The sequence below is a fragment of the Aptenodytes patagonicus genome, chromosome 4, assembly GCF_965638725.1.
Source record: "Aptenodytes patagonicus chromosome 4, bAptPat1.pri.cur, whole genome shotgun sequence".
Taxonomy (NCBI): Eukaryota; Metazoa; Chordata; class Aves; order Sphenisciformes; family Spheniscidae; genus Aptenodytes; species Aptenodytes patagonicus.
The window spans coordinates 26529935-26542955 of record NC_134952.1 but is presented as its reverse complement, the minus strand read 5'-3'; the positions used below and the strand labels follow the sequence as shown (position 1 = coordinate 26542955).

Below are 13021 nucleotides of genomic sequence, written 5' to 3'. Positions count from 1 at the left end.
CAACGAAGCTGGTGAAGGGTCTAGAGCACAAGTCTTATGAGGAGCCGCTGAGGGAACTGGGACTGTTTAGCCTGGACAAAAGGAGGCTGAGGGGAGACCTCATCGCTCTCTACAACTCCCTGAAAGGAGGTTGTAGCGAGGTGGGTGTTGGTCTCTTCTCCCAAGCAACAAGCAATAGGGCAAGAGGAAACGGCCTCAAGTTGTGCCAGGGGAGGTTTAGATTGGACATGAGGAAAAATGTCTTCACTGAAAGGGTTGTGAAGTCTGTTGGAACAGGCTGCCCAGGGAAGTGGTGGAGTCACCATCCCTGGAGGTATTTAAAAGATGTGTAGATGTGGTGCTTAGGGACATGGTTTAGTGGTGGACTTGGCAGTGCTAGGTAAATGGTTGGACTTGATGATCTTGAAGATCTTTTCCAACCTAAACGATTCTATAATTCTATATTCTGATAGAATCACTAGACTTCATAAGTATCTTCTGAACTAAGCACTGATAGCCTAGATGCAGGGAGCTGTCAAACTTGCCACAAGTAGTTGAAGAGGAGTAAATCCGGGACTGAGTATATATTTTGATGTATTGGTGTCTTATGTAAGATGCAATTATGAAGCTCATAGTTCTCATCCTGAGACCTCTATTTAGGAGATAATTTTCTTAATATCAGAAGTAAAACTTAATTTTTGAAACTGGTAAAGCACTAGGAAGGAAATACCGAACATTGAACTTGTACTGATGAGTCCAGATATTGTTGGGTACCATCACTAAAGTAACTGTTGATACTGTGCTGTGTCTTACTGTTTGTGTTGACCTGCAACCCACTGACTTCTTGAAATATCATTTACTTAGGGCCCTTTTGATGTTGTCCGGAAGGTTTTTGCTACTGGAGAGGAGGCTTCTCGTATGTCTCTTATAGACAAATCGGATCTTTTCTTCCATGATTATTCCCTAGCACCTCTCTTTGTGCAAGAGAACTATGTACATGTGAAACCAGCTGCTGCTGGGTGAGTTATTCCATACCCTAAATTGACATAGGCTTTTGTGTCAGGGAGTAAAACTAGGCTGAAACCTATCTGGATATTTCTGCTTTGTAATACAATCAACTTCATTTTTTTTCCAGAGGAAATATGAAAAAGCACTTGGTGCTCTTGAGTAGAGCCGCTGATAGTATATGTGATGGTGATATAGTGGACAAACAGATTCGTAGCAAGCAAAACTGGAACCTTCTTCCGACACAGGTTAGCACTTAACACTCATTTTTATGTGCTTTACTGGGTGTCCAGTGTAAAAGACTGATCCCTCGAACCTGATGTTTCAGTATATTTTTCTGACGTGTATAATTCATACTTCATGTAGTATTCTGTTCTGCTGGTGAGTAGAGCAGTTTCCCGTATTCGTATTGTTTGAACCCACGCTGTATCATGAAATGAAGTCTTCTGAAACTTTGAAAAGCTTGAACCTTCTTTATATGAAGTATAGGAGCACACGGCACGTATCACTTCTGACATGCATGTTACAAGCCTACTCTGTTTTATTTATGTGCTTCCTATCCCAGCCTCTTACCAGGCCAGTATTTCTCCCAAAGCATAGAGGACTGAAGCTTCGTCACTGTACTTCTTTTAATGATCACTGAAACATTGACGAGACTTGTTCTTAAAGGATTATGACTGGCATCAGAGAATGTATTGTAGATTAAGTTGGAATGGACCCCTGGAGGTCATCTAGTCTACCCCGCTGCTTAACGCAGGTCCAGATAAGTTGCTTGGGAACCTTAGCTTGCTGAGTTTATGTAGATTTGTGGTGTTCTTTGGAAATGTCTCCTTCACCGCGTCCATCTGCTGGAGACTACAGCACTTGTTTGTGGGCAGTCAGCTGTTTGCCTGACTGCACTCTAAAATGAGAAATGAAGAGACTTTTTTTTTTAAATGGCTTTTAAAACCCAGATAATTTCACAGCTATTTTAGAACCATGGTAACAAATAGGGTGGTACAAGAGATGAAGCTGTAACCTAAAAGGGGTTGAACAGAAACAAGCAACCAAGAAAGAGCTCTCTTAAAACGAGCTGTTTCCACTGTGGAACTGTACTGACTACCTCCATTCATGTGGACAAGTAGGGTAGTGTGTCGTGGTGTCAGTGAGACTAATTCATTGTGATTTGAGTTTGGCATGTGTGTTACTTCTTCAGGCTATTTATGCAAGTGTTCTCCCCGGGGAGCTGATGAGAGGTTACATGTCCCAGTTTCCTGTCTTTCCCAGCTGGCTGGGGAAATTTTCATCCACAGGCAAACATGATCGTATCATTCAAGAACTGGCAATGCACATGAGTCTCAGGTAGTACTGACATTCCTCTTCTGATTTATATTGACACGGATATTTAGTTCTCATGTAGTTCACTACCTACTGTTAATTCCTTGCTGTGCTTGGTTCAAACTTAAGTGTATATTCTGTGAATATCCTCATATGTTGGTGGTGATGCTTTCTTAGCACTTAATCTGGACAACAGTCAGACTGCAAACACTAAGTATAGTCATCAGTACTGTGACTTCTACTCCCTTCCCCCGGCCCCCCCCCAGTTGTTGTTTCTCAGTTAGGGATGTGTTTTCCCCAGACTGTTTGGTGTTTGAATACCTTGCATCGGTTATCCCTAATGCAGGTATGGCAAAAGGAATGGCACAGTACAACTTGCAGTTAACTCTTAAGGCAGCTGATTATCCGTTTGCTGAGGGCCTACCTACAGGTTGCTTGTGTTTAGAAGTGAGTGGTGGTGGTTGTACAGATTTACTTACTGCTTTTGATTTGACAAAGAACCCAGGCATGCAAGAGGACAGTAAACATGGAATACTTGTCGTATTTGCGGGATGCGCTTGTCCAGCCCTTGAAAGACTTTGGAGCAGATGGTGTACAAAAAGCTATAACATTCATGGACTCTTACTGCTTGATGAAAGAAGATACTGAAAATATAATGGAGATAAGCACGTGGGGAGGCAAACCCAGTCCTTTCTCAAAGCTGGATCCCAAGGTAAAATTCACGAGTGAATTTTTTTTTCTTCCATATCTTTAAAAAGAAATCCTAGAATAATAGCTGTGGCATGGATGTGCTGCTGGAAGGCTGAAGTTCGTGCAGCTACAAACGAATAATTTTATTAACTGTAATTTAATTAATGGTAGTCTTTGCAAATCAGCTGTCAAACATACTACTGAAGGTTTTAGGGGTATGTTCTAAAAGATAGGCTGTGCTTCATTCAGCAGTCTTACACCTGTTGTTCCTGGTGTAAAGGATCACTGGGAGTCAGCTGTGTCTGGGGCATAGAAGCAGAACACAAAAGGCACAGGGAAAGCCGGTACCTTTCTATAAGCAAGCTCCTGGCTATAAGCTGTATCACCTTCGTGCATAGCACTGCCTTTCTTACCACCGTGCAGAGGAGGGAAGCACAACTGTATTTGTTACGGTGCGGGCACTGAATTAAGAGGCTGGCTTGCAGCTTGCATCTGTCACAGTCCAGCTAGACTGAACTGCCTGACCTGGGGGGACTCTGTGTGGTGCTCCTCTGGTATCCAGCTAGTCCGCTTCAGTGGTTGGGACCCTCATCTGGTACAAGGTGAGCTTAAGCTCAAGTCCCTGCTACAAACTAGGCAGATGTGAGATCTGAACCATGATCTCCCCCATCCCCAGGTCAAGTGTTCAGGGAAAGAGAAGAATCTTCTCTGCTGATAACTAAACCTATGCTACTACTGGATGTTTACTCCTAGTCTGAATATGCTGCTCCAGTGTGGCAGGTGTTCAATGCTGCCGAGGGTGGCTTTGGTGTAAGTGACTTGGATTAGCTAGCAGCAGAACAACATCGGAGGCTTAAGTGAGGAGCATCTGAAGATGCACACTCTATCTGAGGGTTATGTGGGACTTGCTTAAAGTGAGCCTTCACCACACAGCTCTTAAATGCTTTCTGTGTCCTTTTGAGATAGCGTCGTCTTCTACAAATCTTTCATCACGTCTTCCTAAAGGAAAGATGATGTGGAATCTCTAGCCAAGAGTTGGTTAGCTAACGATCTACAGTTCCTAAGCTGATGCTCATAGTGTTTCCTTTCAACCTAACAGGTCAAAGCAGCTTTTACACGTGCCTACAACAAGGAGGCACATCTGACTCCATATTCACTTAGTTCTGTCAAGACATCTAAAAGGCAGTCAGGATCTGCAGTGACCTTAGACCTGAATGAAGACTTGAATGTGGAAGAGATCCAGTCTGATGAGGATGAGCAAGATACTGTTGAAAGTGATGCAATGATTAAGGTGACTTAGTTTCCTCAGTGTTAAACTACCACACTAAACTGTTATCCTCTTAAGTTACCTTTCTGGGACTTGTAACGTCATCTGAATTTAAAAAAAAAAAAAAAAAATCCATTGTCTTTGCTTGAATGTTGGACCAAAGTGAGACATCACTGTAAACTCATGAATACTGCATCCAATTCCAAAACTTAGTAACGTTTTAGGTGCCATTGGTAAGGAGCAGCCACAGGCCTTTGCTTGTGGTTCTCACAGATGGCAATTCCAGTAATACCCTTTGTACGTATCGCTAAACCAGGGAACTGTGGTCAGCCCTTAAGACTGAACACGGTAGATGCTTACTCTCCACAGCGTTTAAAAACTTAATACATGAAAGGGGAGGGGAAGAGAAGAGACGGCTTTTCCTTTTAACACTGATTGCATTTGGGCTTATGCTTCTGTCAGGTTGCAGTTGGATTTTAAACTGTCTGTATATTCTGTTTGTAGCAAAAAAAGGCGAAGTCTTCTAAGCTGCCAAAAAGAGAGAAAAATGAAGAAACAACAAAAAAAGAGGGGAAAAGAAAAGAGAAAACAAGACATTAAACAATAAAATCTTGCTCTGGATGCAGCTTTGCTTATGTAACTTCTGGCAGGAATGTGAAACGGATCCAGTGATGGAGCTGGGAAGGTAGAACCAGTGCATTGAAAATGCTCCTCTTATAGAGGTGATGTAGCTACTGTACTCTCTCACTATGCAGTGCCGTACTTACTCTTAACGTGCTACAACGTTACAAGCTATAAATATCCTTGTACAACAAACACTGGGGTGCATGAACATGTGATGCTTAGTTACCTGGCATTTATGCGAAGTCTTCCTAGGACTCCACTCTTCTATTTTTATTTTTTTTTAAATAAATCCCCTGGTGAACTCTTGTAAATAGTACACAATGCACCCCCCCCCAAAACCCTAAATTGCATATTTGTACATTATAGAAATTAAGCAGTGTATAAAATTACAATAAAGTCTTCCACGGGAGTCTTTTAAAATTTTGGTTAAGTTCATGGAGTGTTCTGTCCCTCTCCCTCTCTTTTCTTGCAGGGTTCTGGCTTTCCTGCATGTATGGGATGTGGTTATTCTTTTCCTACAACTTCCCTTTTGCTCAGTTAAAGACACAGAAAAGCAGTAAGGGATTTAGTTCCAAAACTTGAGGAGCCTGTGCTTATGAGTTGTATCTTTAATGAAAACCAGAAAGGAATACTTAAAGAGTAAGAAATGGGTAATAGAAAATAGTCATAAAAGTTCAGAACTGATGGTGAAAAGAGAATGCTAGGGTTGGTTTGTGTGGTGGTTTGTTTTTTTTTTTTGCCACTTGCTTAACACAGAATGGCCCTTGGTTTGTCTTTGGTGCAGATAAAATGCAAACTCTGCTTGGTAAGAATAATTATCAATCAGTTTTATTACTATAATAAATCAAAGTACAAAATTTATCAAAAGCTAAGTATTTACAGGCTATCACAAAATAGAAATGACATGGTTGTTATTAAATCCTAGTGGGGAAAAGATGGGTAATGTAGCGATAGAGCTTTCCTTGCTGCTTGCCAGACAACACATGCAGTTCTGAAAATAAACAGAGGCAGTTAGTCATGTCTCAAGCTATAAAGACTGTGATAGCAAACTACAACGTTTTCTCAGACTGGAAAAAAAAAATTAACAAAAATAAGGTTATTGTGGTATATATAATTTTATAATATCACTTGTACATTACTTTGACCTATAGGTCAAAGTTTTCACATAACTTATCTGCACTAGTAAATCTGCCTTCAAATGTCAAAATTACCGAGGAGCTTTGTTAACTCATTTTCAGTTACCATTCCCCTAACAAAACCGAAGTCTTGGATCTAAGTGGGTGGTATAGACAGAGCAGCAGTCTCGCTCTTTGAAATATGAGTATTTCAAGCCAATACTATGCTGCTGTTATCCTGTGATATATTCTGTTAAACATAGAAGTTAAGATCATGTAACCTGCATTTTAGATCTGCTCTTTCCAGTTAGCATATCTCTCTCTTCCTACACTTAAATAGCTGTTGGTAGATCTGTAGAAGGATTTGATGATGCCGAGATCTTCAAGCTGTTCTCTGTGCTACTAAAGCATAACTGGCGTTCAGGAACATATTCCAAACCAGAACACGTTGCAGAGGATAATGTGATCATAGAGGTAAAACTGGTTTAAAGCCTCACAACTGGAATGATTTAACCACCATGTTACTTGCAGTAGCAAAACCTACTGGTGTTTGCATGCCTGAGGGCAAATGGGTGACACAGCTGTGCCTTAGTTATCTGAGGCATACACCCAGCCTGTAAGTTAGATTCTTGAACATTATTTCCCTTGCTGGGAAAAACTCCCTGTGTCCTCGAGAATGAGCCCTGTTAAGTAAAAAAAAAAAAATGCAGGCTCTAGCACATACCTGAATTTATTGGTCCTCATCTTCTGGTTTGAGGTACTGTGTGCAATCGTTTATTTTCTTAAGATGAACAATGTTAATCCTTTCAGAACACATTGGACATGTGTTTTCAGTCTGTAACATGCTGTTTTAAAAGAAGGGTGACTGGTCAAATGATAACTAACATTTTCAAAGGAACAGCTGGGCCTGAGGCAGAAAGCATAGAGCGACGTTCTGACCTATGCTGTGTAACAAATACGGGCCAGAGCAACAGCTGCTTCTGTCTAGGCGGAGCAAAGGTTGGTTGGTTTGTTTTTTGCCGTTTGAGAACTAACATCACAACAGGAATGCTGCTGCTGCTGTTCGCACAGACACGAGGAAAATTTGGCAATTAAAACATAGACAAAAGAGCTTGGGCTGTAACATGAAGTTTCTACTGCCTCACAGTTCCTGACATCTGAACAGAGCTATCCAGTCCCATTCTTGGACAGACGATTACTGGGGACTTACTGGGGACGAGATTATTGCTGCCTTAGTACCCGCTAATGTGGGTGTTTTGTTTTGGTGACTGCTTGCTGTGCTGATGTTCCCCGCCCCCCCCCGCCCCCATATCAGGTCCTCTTCCTGGAAAGAGCTGAGAACTTACACAAGCCCCCCATCCATCTTCATTGCTCCTATTGCTGGAGCCCTGCATCTCTGGCCGAGTTCTTTCTTTATCGTAGTTTTTGGTCGACTTTGAAGCGATGTTCTGTGAGTATGTTAGATGAAACTACCAAGTAAGGGGGATTCCTCTTCCACCCTCCCCCTGCAGCTGTTACATGTTTTTTAGTACCACATGAAACAGTTTGCTAAAATACAAACAATACTGGAATCCTGCAACAGAAAAAAAATACCAACTTACTTCTTGAATTCTGAATAGAGGGCAGGAAAGTCACAGTGTGGGCAGACTGTCCAGTCATCTCGTACCATATGTCGACCCTGCACGCAAAAGCCACAAGTAATTAAATGGCATGTGCTGTCCTAGTACACCGGGCATTTACTTTTGTACCTATTATTGTGAAAAAGTCTCGGCAACTGCGTTCTAGAGATCTTGAGGAATTAAAAACCCAAAACAGTAATCAAACTACAGTAACACCATTACAGTATAAATTCTGTAACTAGAAAAGGAGCTCTCTGAGATGCAGTGCTTTCATTATAATTTGCATTCCTCTTTTGAAAAAAGAAATCTAAGAATTACAACTTTTAAAACTCTTTCAGTTTGGCAATTCTAGAATGTTATCTGTAGGTCTATGTCTAGAGCTGTACGCAGATCTACTGGGATTTCTGGTGTGGCATGTGACATTCAAAAAATGCCCCCAAAGCCACATCACCTGAGCCCAGGAGGTCGCATTCAATGCTGTCAAGTTTGTGAGCGTACTGCCAGGCACTCGCCTCTTTACACAGAAGTGATTTCCTCTGTTTTGGTATGGTTTACTAATTTGCTTTTGATAGAAAGAATTCATATGTACCTTTTCAATACTATAAAAATGCAACAGCACCTTGAACTATATTGAGAGATTTATGCTCTAATATGATATGCAACAGCAGACTGTTTTGACACTGACTCTCATAAGATATTTGAAAACGCTGCATTCCTAATGATGTTACAAATACCTGTGATGTAAATGAACTATAACCAAGACGGAGCCTAAATAAATAATGTGAAATATACATGAGTATGTACATTATGTTTGGCTCGTAAAGCTCTATTTAAAAGCCTTGGTTTTCTTCCTTAAGATAACACTTCTACAAGGTACCAGTCATCTTACTCTGCTAAACCAATAGAGTAAAAAAATAGATAATTGCTAGTAATATTTTTTTGTAAGATTTAATTCTTTAGTTTTAATAAAGAATGTTAACTCTGACATTTGATTCCTGCTCAAGTAAATTTTGATTTTTCTGTAATTCTAGCATGACTAATCACTTGAACCTAATAAAAATAAAGCGTTAGTTGTACTGTAGCTAACCTCAGTATAAAGATTTTGTACTGATGCTGGTAACAGTGGGCTGCGTGGCTCTTCCACTGGGAAATGTACCCCATCCATACCCTTTCAGTACACTCTAAAGTATCCTGAAACAAAAATGTTAGTTTCTCATTTCTGTAAGGATCAGTAATGTAAGAAATGCTGAGGTCACTGGCTGAACTATTACTTAACCTTGGAGTGCCTAAAAATTCTGTAACATGCTGGGCGTTCCCCAATAACAGATTTTTGAAGAGTGGTGTTTTTTTTTTTTTTATTTGAAGTCTTGGCAGCCTGGAGTTTCGGGGAGGAGAGCTGTGCCCTCCACAAGCTCCTGCACATGGAAGAAGAAAGGGAGACCTCTCTACCATTATTGCTCTGAGCACTGGAGCAGCTGAGCAAAGGGTTGGGCTGGGAAGGCACCAGCTCCAGCCGCACAATCCTGCCTGTGTTCTCCCAAGTGCACCAACTGCACCGAACACGCGTCTGCTGGGTGTTCAGGGGGGTCCTGGTGCACGCCCTGCCTTCTCAGGAAGCTGAAGTCTTCCAGAACCACTTCATGATTTTACTGTCGCCCTTAAGTGCCTGCAACTTGTAGGTGGCAACTAAGGCCGCTCTATGATAGTTAAGACAGACAACAAGAATGGCTTTTACTGTTTTGGTAACAGCTTGGAAAAAACCCCAGCAGACTCACCCACAAAAACATCTAGCTTGAATCTACTAGCAAACCAAAGATGTTCAGATGAACTTATTTTTAGAAGGAAAGAAAAGCTTTGTGTTCATTCTCACACTGCAGACACCACCACAGACACTCACAGTCGCAATACAGTACGGGAGATTGTTCTTGCAGCCAGGACACAAGAGCTCGCACTCTGGGAGCTGGAATGCACAATAGGGACAGGCTGTTGTTGGCTCCTCTGCCTCTGTTGTGTCTGGACGTCTAGAAGGAAGATACAAATGTGAATAAAAACCTCAAGGGCTCTGAACTTCAACAAAGATGTTTTACAATGCCTTTGATATTTAGCAAGTGGTTTTCTTTATTTGCATGGCTTCCAGTTGCTATTTTATATTCTACCAGATAATTCCTTTTAACTATCGACCAAGCTTCATCATAATTATGTAAACTCAGAAACAGGTTATTTTCCAATCTAATTTGAAACAATACAACCTTTTTTAAAGCTATAACAGATCATAACACTTTGAAATCTTTCCAAATTCATAGTCTATATGTATAGAATATAAAGTTGTGGTTTCTCTATTTCAGCATTTTTCTGTGACAGGAACGGCCACAAAGAATTGAAGTAACAAGACGCAAAACCGGCATCCAGATAGGACCGTACAGCTTGTAACTCTGCCTTTCACAGGCTTGTTTTCATCCAGGTGTCTCAGGATGATGGTCCTGACCCAGGCATCACAGCACCTGGGCTGGGGGGAGGGGGCGGGAGGAGGCCTTTTTTCAGATTTCTTATGCGACCTTAACGTTTAATCTTCTGTGGAACATTTACAGATGAAGAGCTTCGATTCACTTTTAGCATATTTTCCAATGAAGAGGATACAGCTTTTCTAATGTTTAACCTAGTAACCTTGGAGACAACTAGATGCCTGCCTTAGTTACCTTGATGCTTTGCAGCAAGCCTAATTTCTCATTTTATTAGCCTGGGCATGTTTGTTTCCCTTGCAATGGCCTGTTCCTTTGTCTCCACTTAAGAAATCTGAGGTATGGATAAACATGATAGATTAGGAATGCATCAACAGGGCTTTTAACATTGATGTCATATTTTAGAAGCTTACCGGAATGTTCTAGAAATATTAACAAGCAGGCAATAGCGGAAGCACTTTGCATGACTTTAAAAAAATGGTTAAAACATACTAAACAGCACGGTTCTCACAGTACACATCTGTGGTAACCTACTGCTGTGCTGCATGCTCATAAAATATAAGTGAAAATAATGTGATGACACAGGGGGGAAGCCAAAGCAAGGCCCATTGGAAAAAAGTTTCCACGTACAAGATGGTGGACACTGAACTGCTGTTGCTTAGGAACAAGATCTTGCAATTATAATACATGCTATGAAAACATCAGCTCACTTTAAAAACAGTCAAAGCAAATCAAGTAGGCTGGAACAGAGACTCATTCTGCTACTGCATAAATCCATGGGTTGCCCGCGTCTTAAAGACTGTGTGTAGTTTTGGTCCTGCCTCCTCCAAAAAGGTTGTAAAAGAGTGTCGGAGAAAGGCCATAAGGATCAGTATCCATAAAGGAATAGCTGTGTAAGGTGAGACACTTCAGGTCCTGAAAAAATATGACTGATAGAGGGGAAATGGAAAAAAATAAGAGGTCTATGAAATCATAAGTGACACAGAAAAGGCTAGATCTCTCCCAAGAGGAAAACTACGAGGCATCACATTAAACCAGCTAGGGACCAGTCTTGATACAATGGAACTTCTTGTCACAGGAGTCATCTGTTGCTAAAAATTGACGTGGCTTCAAGGAGAGAGATTGGATGAGCTCATGGAGAGCTTAGAGACTTAATAAATACCTAAAACACCCATACGGGCTCAGCAAGTGCCCGAGCCTCAAAATGGTTACAGCCTAGTAGAATAAATAAGAAAAGCATTACATATGCTTGCCCTGCTCTTATATGCTCACCTACGCTTCCTCCTCTGGCAGAAAATACAGGCTAGGATCTGTCAAAACAGAACTTCAGATAAGGAAGAAAATGTCAAGAATTGAATTAATCTATTTTATTTGCCCTTCCATTCTTTTTTATTTTAGCCATTTACTCAGTAGTCTAAATCACAGAAGAGCATACTGCTGATGCTGTAGTAGCTAACAGTTTACATGTACATTCCTAACTAGAGAACAACTAAAGCTGTATGGCTGCACTTAGGTCTGTATGGACAAGACGGAAAACGTTACTGCCAGTTAGGAAGCATTTTACATGCAGATTGCATTTAAGGTTTATCGCACCCAAGGGAACAGAAGGGCCTTTATTTTTCAGAGAAGGGGGGAAATAGTTCTTAGTCTTCCAAATTTGAGACAGTGAAATTATATGAAAACAGGATAACGCCCATAGGCTTTATGAGCAAAAATAACATTACAAATAAAGGCTTGATATTGTGTACATTTGAAAGTACAGATTAACACTGCTCACCTGACCATTGCTTCAATTTTCTTTTTGTATTTAAGATCTATTTTATTACGATACTCAGGTCTCATCAACATAGCAGCAAAACTGAAGGCTGAGTTCTTCAATCCTGCTCTATGACACTCGATTACAGCTGAAGTCAAAATTGGCACAATGTCTGTAAGAGAATGAAACAATGATGTCAAATATTTATTCACAAATATTAATGTTGAAAGCCTTTGAGCTAATATGGCTAAAAAGGTACCGATGAAAAATGACAGTATTTTTCTTCTTCCTCATGGTACACAGTTGCACAATTTGTGCAATTCCTGTAACCATATACAAGAAAATCATGGTTTCGCCTCTCACTGCCTTGCATTTCTGAAGCGCAGCATGGCAGCAGGAATGTTTTGATTATAGCCATTTCTCCCAAATCTGGTCTGCACTGTCTAAAGTCTACATTTTAGTCTACATTTTCCAGGTACCCAAGAAGTATTTTCAAAAGAAGACTGATTAAAATTTTGTGATAAAGGCACAGAACCAGTCAGTTCATTACATATGATCCTGAGACTTTGTGTGTGGTTCAGGCACCTCAGTACTGCAGTTACGGTGGATGAGGACAGATTAAACGGCTGGTGAGGAACCCATCTTGGAGGCCGTGTATCAAAGAGCTGTGCTGCGGAGGACGGCAGAGCACACCGTGTATTTACACTTTGTCGTGTGCACCATCGAATCACAGGAAGAGAATGTACCTTCTAATGAAATGATTAATGAATTGTCCTGTAGAGCACAGCATGCTCTTCTATGCTGTCAGCACTTACGTGATGGGAACTTGCTGATGTTGTTGGCTACACGTATAAGCATACGTGCTCCCTTCATGTGATCACCACGTTTCACGTGAGTCTGGAACACAACAAACATATCGAATTAACTGCAGCCTTTAGAGAGCAATTCCTGCAGCCTGCTCTTGGCGTTCATCCTTCTGGGAGCTGCACCGCTCTTTCATGAAACTAGGCAGAGGTGTATTATGCGCTAGAGAAAGGACCAGAGACTCTAGAGAGGCTCTTTCCCAGAACAGTCTTTCTGGCCTTCAGCCCACTGTTTGCCTGCTCTTGCCTCACTGGTGGTAGAGAGGAAGGCCAGAAGCTGGCCGTAGGCTGGATGGATATCCTGATGGGCCGTGGGTTAACTACTAG

The 13021-nt window shown here is 41.2% G+C and overlaps 2 protein-coding genes across 3 annotated transcripts in view; one reads left to right on the top strand and one right to left on the bottom strand.

The window, feature by feature from the left end:
- RFC1 (replication factor C subunit 1) overlaps positions 1-8407 on the top strand; it is a 45955-nt gene extending 37548 nt beyond the window's left edge. The window contains exons 20-25 of one of the 2 annotated variants that reach the window (XM_076336107.1): positions 844-998; positions 1115-1232; positions 2180-2325; positions 2800-3013; positions 4091-4282; positions 4763-8407. In XM_076336107.1, coding sequence (XP_076192222.1) covers positions 844-998; positions 1115-1232; positions 2180-2325; positions 2800-3013; positions 4091-4282; positions 4763-4858 — 921 coding nt within the window. In that variant the 3' untranslated portion in view covers positions 4859-8407. Of the gene's footprint in view, positions 1-843; positions 999-1114; positions 1233-2179; positions 2326-2799; positions 3014-4090; positions 4283-4762 lie in introns of those variants that run through there. The other variant, XM_076336108.1, reaches the window with a different exon arrangement.
- WDR19 (WD repeat domain 19) overlaps positions 5693-13021 on the bottom strand; it is a 50980-nt gene continuing 43651 nt past the window's right edge. The window contains exons 32-37 of the mRNA XM_076336106.1: positions 12647-12728; positions 11853-12003; positions 9514-9637; positions 7599-7675; positions 6722-6842; positions 5693-5873 (exon numbers count right to left, since the gene is read on the bottom strand). Of these exons, the coding sequence (XP_076192221.1) occupies positions 6728-6842; positions 7599-7675; positions 9514-9637; positions 11853-12003; positions 12647-12728 (549 nt within the window). The 3' untranslated portion in view covers positions 5693-5873; positions 6722-6727. The remainder of the gene's footprint in view (positions 5874-6721; positions 6843-7598; positions 7676-9513; positions 9638-11852; positions 12004-12646; positions 12729-13021) is intronic.